General features: G+C 57.8%; 1 protein-coding gene across 4 annotated transcripts in view; it reads right to left on the bottom strand.

The window, feature by feature from the left end:
- LIG1 (DNA ligase 1) overlaps window positions 1-5,912 on the bottom strand; it is a 31,714-nt gene that overhangs the window by 16,479 nt on the left and 9,323 nt on the right. For 2 of the 4 annotated variants that reach the window (XM_077747260.1, XM_077747261.1), the window contains exons 7-12: window positions 4,849-4,953; window positions 4,123-4,242; window positions 3,865-3,940; window positions 1,604-1,684; window positions 1,345-1,401; window positions 165-337 (exon numbers count right to left, since the gene is read on the bottom strand). In XM_077747260.1, the coding sequence (XP_077603386.1) occupies window positions 165-337; window positions 1,345-1,401; window positions 1,604-1,684; window positions 3,865-3,940; window positions 4,123-4,242; window positions 4,849-4,953 (612 nt within the window). The remainder of the gene's footprint in view (window positions 1-164; window positions 338-1,344; window positions 1,402-1,603; window positions 1,685-3,864; window positions 3,941-4,122; window positions 4,243-4,848; window positions 4,954-5,912) is intronic. The other 2 variants (XM_077747264.1, XM_077747262.1) reach the window with 2 other exon arrangements.

The raw sequence follows: 5,912 nt of genomic DNA, 5'->3' as shown, positions 1-5,912 counted from the left end.
CCCTCACCAGAACCAGGGCCCCGACAGCCTGTTCCATCTGGCTCGCGTCCCCTGGGACCCCTCCTCCCATCCCCAGAGCCCCCTACCACCTCTCAGGTGCTCCCACCTCTCCCCCTTCTCTCTGAGCCCCCTAAGCTTGAACGGCCACCACACGCCCTGCTTACCCGTGGCCTGGGCCACCGCCTTGAGGAGGACACCGTCACCGACGCCAAGCTCCAGGCCCTGCTGGGGTGGCCCGAGGCGGTTGAGGCTGAGGTAGAGGATGGGGAGCAGGTCTGGGGGGGACAGGGCCACCACGGAGCGCAGCAAGTTGCTCAGCGTCTCCACCATCCGGAGCCTGGAGGGGGGACGGGTGGGAGCACCTGGCATTTTAGGGTCAAAGCCAGGGGCGGGCAGAAAGCAACCCAGGAGAGGAGAAGACAGAGAGCTCGAGTCCAGGCCCAGGGGGGTGGGGAGGTTGACCTGAAGCCCGGGCACAGCCACAGGCTGCTGGCAGGAGGGCGAGTCCGTGCCCCGCTCACGACGGAGACAGGGAGGACCATCGGCAAGGATGGTGCGAGCGCGGAGCGCCATCTGGGGGCCGGGGCCGCTCCCGATCTGCATGCTTCTGCTCACTGAACCCTCACGGCCACCCCAGGGGATAGACGCTACCACCCCCACTTCACAGAGAAACTGAGGCACAGAGCGATCACGGCTCTCGCCCAAGGTTCCAGAGCCCCTGAAACTCGGGCTGGGACGTGAACCAAGGCCGTCTGCTCCAGGCCCCGTGCTCCCGCCACTGAGCTTGCTGCGGCTCCAGAACCACGTCAGGGCGCCCGGGCGGCTCAGTCCATTAAGCAGCCAATCCTTCACTTCGGCTCAGGTCACGGTCTCACAGGTTTGGGAGTTCGGGCCCCACATCAGGCTCTGTGCTGACAGCTCGGAGCCTGCTTGGGAGTCTCTCTCCTTCTCTCTCTCTCGCCCTCTCTGTACCTCCCCTGCTTGTGCTCTCTCCCCACCTCCTCTCAAAATAAATTAAAAAAAAATAATAAGCAAAAGTACATTTGTGTCCACGTCACGGAATCTGCTGAAGTGTTTGTCCCCAGGAGAGACCAGNCCACCTCCTCTCAAAATAAATTAAAAAAAAATAATAAGCAAAAGTACATTTGTGTCCACGTCACGGAATCTGAAGTGTTTGTCCCCAGGAGAGACCAAAGAACAGCACGCGCTGCCCAGTGGACTCCACAGACGCGACTGTCACAGGCGGACCCGCCGGGGGACAGCTTACCCCCCGGGCAGGGACCAGGCAGTGGGAGGCGCACCGCACCCCACCCCCCACCCTCCAGGGCAGGCCCGACAGATTACCGAGCAGAAACCTCCTCAATCTTCTCAAATGTCCGGGCCACAGCCAGGTAAGGGACCCTGGGGGAGGAAGTGATACACGGGGCTGTGGGTATAGCGCACGCCGTCCGTCGTCTGTCGGCCCGCCTCCCCACGCTTTCCGCGCCGCTGCCCATGTCCCCAAACATGGCCGCGAGAGATGGGACAGTTCCCTCCCGTGGAGCAGAGGAGAGGCAGCAGTGACAGGGACGCGGGGGAGGCAGGTGGGGGGGAGGAGCCTCACTTCTGGCCCTCCTTCCAGCAGGCGTCGTCGATGGGATGGTAGTTGTTCTTGGCAGGATTGTAGCTGGGGGGGTCCGGGGGTCTGTGGAGGCGAAGGGGAGGTCAGACGCCTGGGGCAAAGGCAAGCCGCTCCTCCAGCTGAGATTTTCTGGAGCCCGAATCCGTTCGAGAAACGAGGGCACAGAAATGAGCGAAAACAAAGTTGATGAATTCGGAGCTTACGCTCTAGTGGGAGCGGCAGGGCCCACAAGACAAAAAACCAGAAACAAACAATTTTGATACTAAAAAATCTTTAAAACCAAGTGGTGGTGGTGGGGGCGGTATGCTGGAAGGTGGGCTGCAGGAAAGGGTGGGGAAGGGGACGTTTGGGCAGAATGACATGAGGCGTGAGCTGAGTGGGTACTGGGGAGAAGAACACTCCAGTCAGGGGCAACAGCAGGTGCAAAGGCCCTGAGGTAGAGACGCACGGGACAGGTTTAAGGAACAAAAAGGGGGTCCGGGTGGCTGGAATGTAGCAGCATGGTCTGGGCTGCTTTTTACAGTCTGTTCTAAGAGGCCGGGAGCGCCCGCGGGCTTCCCAACCAGGGTCTCCCTTACTTTCTCTGCGTGGAACAGCAGGAATGGCAGCAGAAGGGTGCCGTCTCTGGGTGCCGCTTAGCCACGAGTGACGCTAGGGATTCTTCTAACCCTGTTTCCCAGACACTCCCAGGCGGGAGCAGCTGACACAGGGTCACGGAGCCTGTAGATTACACGGCTCCAGGGCTGGTGTCCTCAACCTCCCTGTTCTACACGCCTCCGGAAATGCCTCGCGCTAACTGGGCTGGAGCCAGCCAGGCTCCGCAGTCAGAGTCCTCTGGGTGCCCCGGCCCGTCCCGCCACCGAGCAGCTGCGTCATCCTGAGAAAGCAGCTTCCTGTCTCTGAAGCATGGTGCCCTCATCTGCATGACGGGCTCCCGAGGGTCCCTACCGCCACGTGCTGTCATGAGGGTTAAGAAATCACGGCGAGGGGGCCCGTTCCTTGGCGCGTGCTGTGGGGGCAGGTTTTTTTTTTTTTAAGTTTTAGCTAATTAATTAATTTATTTGAGAGAGTGTGTGGGAGGGGCAGAGAGAGGGGGAGAGAGAATCCCAAAGTACGGAGCCCAACACAGGGCTCAAGCCCACGAGACGCGAGATCATGACCTGGGCCGAAATCAAGAGTCGCGCACCTAACGGGCGGAGCCCCCCAGGCGCCTGCGCGGGGAGCACTGCCTAAAACAGCACGGACTCCCCCCACCTCAGCCCTGTATCTGCATCAAAACAAGAGGATCGGAGACAAGACGGGAATTTTTTCAGCTCCTGGGAGTCTGAGCCTAGACAGGCCTGTAGGGCTGAGCCGGGCCGGGCATGGGCAGGGGTGTGTAGGGAGAGCCGTGGGGCCCTTGCCTTTCCCAGGCGGCAGCCGCCCTGGCCGACCCTACTGTGATCGCGAGAGCTAGTGTGGCAGGTAAGAAACTGTACAGACAGCCGCCCGGATCAGATCTCAGCGCAGGCCGCACTCCCCGACCGTGACCTCAGCAAGGCTCAAACAATAAAGACGAACGGTGACAAAAGCGGCAGCAACAACCCGCTGAGCTTGGCAGTGGCCAGGCCCCAGTCAAATGTTTCAAACCCTCAGGAGGGAAACTGGCACAGAGAGGCTAAGCCACTTCCCTGAGGTCACACAGCCGGCAAAGGAAGAGCTGCCGTTTCTAACGACCGCACCCTCCCGTCCCACCTATGGCCCTTCCTACGGGGAGGTCACATGTTTAAACGGTGCCCTTCACTCTCACCAATAATGTCCCAACTGGGGCACAGAACTGATGTTAAGAATCAATCCCCAAAATGCTTTTATTAGGATAATTAACTGTAGGGTGCCTGGGCAGCTCAGTCGGTCGAGCGTCCGACTCTTGATTTCCCTCGGGTCATGATCTCGCGGTCTGTGGGATCGAGTCCCGATCGGGCTCTGCACTGACAGCATGGAGCCTGCTGGGGCTTCTCTCTCTCCCTCTCTCTCTCTCTCTCTGCCCCTCCCTTGAGCGCACGTGCACGTGTGCGCACTTTCCCAAAATCGACAAGTAAACTTAAAAAGGAGAATTACCCATAATCACAGATTTTTTAAAGCTGCAAGAATGTTTGGCAATTACCGCTCTCGCGTTTACAGGGATAAAATCAAGGGAATTTGGACCCAAAGCACGACCCCCTTTAACGCCCGTCCCTGCTACTCGACAGCCGGTACCCGCTCACCCTTTGGTCTCCTCCTTTCTTGAGGCACCAGGTCCCTCTTCTTTCCCTTCTTTTTTGGTCGCCGGCTTCCGGGGAGCTGGGAATGAAGTCAGGAAACTGTGGGCCCTTCCTCCTGAGAGCCCCCACTGCGCGACCCCTCTTGGCCCATCAGGCCAGGAGAGAGGGGTCAGGCCTTCCCCCGGGTGGGGCACACTCTGGAGAAAGGCCCGCCCGCCTCCTCCCTGCGCAGCTGGGAGCTGCCGGGTGGGAGACACTCACCAAAGAAGCTGCTGACCATCTTGGGAGCTTTGGGGGGAGGCCTGGCCTGGTCCTGCCCCTGTGCATCCTGCTTCCCGGCCACCTCAGGCTCTGAGGTGCTCTCCACCGGGGGCTCGGCTGCTGAAGCGAGACACGGGTCAGTCGGTGGCTCCCACTTCCAACCCGGAACTCCATCTGCAACCTAGGGTCATTCTGACGCCGCAGATGGAAAACAGCGTCCATTCGGCCCCTTTTCTTTCCGGGCGGGAGTTTTGAGCCTGATGCTTTCAGTTCTGCTCAGCATGTAGCCCGAAACCGGAGACTTCGGAAAAAAACATTCCCCCACTTCCCCCGCCATCGCAGAAAATCGGATGTGACGCGTAGCCTCAAATCGTCCCTGTGGTGGTGTTTCTCACACCGGGGTCTCACGGACGCCCGGCTGCAGGTACCTATGACCTCAAAACCCTGCAGCTCAGTGGGCTGGCTCACTTCATAAAGCACTGCTCCATGAGCAGCAAGTAGTACCTGTGATTTCTCGGAGACACGAATAGCTTATTCGTACATTTCCCTCACGTACATGGGGGAGAAGGAGTATTATAACCGTAAAAACCTCCGACTCCCCTGGAATTTGCATTTAAACAACCCATTTGAGGATCTACGTCTTTTGGAAATTAGCTGGCCTTCGAAGACGTCCCACCGGAAGCCGGGGAGCCCAGGTGGGCTGAAGGCAGAGGACTGGAAACTCACAGGAGGCCTCTAGGGGCTCAGCAGGCACCGCAGGCCGGTCCTCCCCTTCCGCTTCCTTCCTTTGGGCCAGCTCAGGCTCGGTGAGGCTTTCTTTTGGGGTCTCTGCTTTGGATAACAGACAAAAGGGTCAGATGGCCATAAAGAGTCACTCTGACTCCCCCAAGGGCATTTCAAGCCCCGAGACATGTGGCCCCGTCTATTCCTGGAGCCAATCGAGCGCATCTGTGAACTGATGGGACGGGTGGTGGCCCGCTCTTGGTCAGCCCCCAGCACGGGGGGCCCCCAGCACAGCCCACACCCTGGGCTCACTCAGCCAGGCGGCCAGACGTGGACACAAACAGCCGGTAACGTCTTAGCAACTTCTAGAATTACTCACCGCAAAATACAGCCAGAAAGGGTCCCAAACGCATGTGATAACCTGATACGGGTAAACACTAAACATTTTTTTTTTTTTTTTACAAATAGTTTATTAACACTAAACATTTTTTATACCAATGGGGCGCCTGGGTGGCTCAGTCAGTTGAGCGTCCGACTTTGACTCAGGTCACGATCTCATGGTTCATGAGTTCAAGCCCCACATCGGGCTCCGTGCTGACAGCTTGGAGCCTGGAGCCTGCTTCAATTCTGGGTCTCCTTCTCTCTCTGCCCTCCCCCACTCGTACTCTGTCTCTCTCTCTCTCAAAAATAAATAAACATTTTAAAATATACATATATTTTTTAAACTGAAAAACACATCATATTTCTAGGGTAACAATAAAAACCAGGTACGTGAACTTGAGAAAAATGCACCTTAGCATCAAGAAGCTACCCGCTTCCCGTGGGCCCATGTACGGACACTGGCTAAAAACATGTAACTTACAGTGCAAATGGATACTGACTAAAATTTGCCAGCGGAAGGTCACGTGTGCCCTGGGGAAGTGGAGCCCAACAAGGCCAAACAAACACTGACAGTGGCAAAGGCTGTAACTGTTAGAATCTCCCACAGGCCCCCAAATGACCAGTAGGTCAGATCTTTAGGTGGCATTTCCCCCAGAATTCCCACCCCCCCCAAGCCCCCTTGAGGC

The sequence above is a fragment of the Crocuta crocuta genome, unplaced genomic scaffold (assembly GCF_008692635.1).
Source record: "Crocuta crocuta isolate KB4526 unplaced genomic scaffold, BGI_CrCroc_1.0 scaffold334, whole genome shotgun sequence".
Taxonomy (NCBI): domain Eukaryota; kingdom Metazoa; phylum Chordata; class Mammalia; order Carnivora; family Hyaenidae; genus Crocuta; species Crocuta crocuta.
Note: the sequence above shows the minus strand (reverse complement) of the source record. Positions and strands in the feature narration are given on the sequence as shown.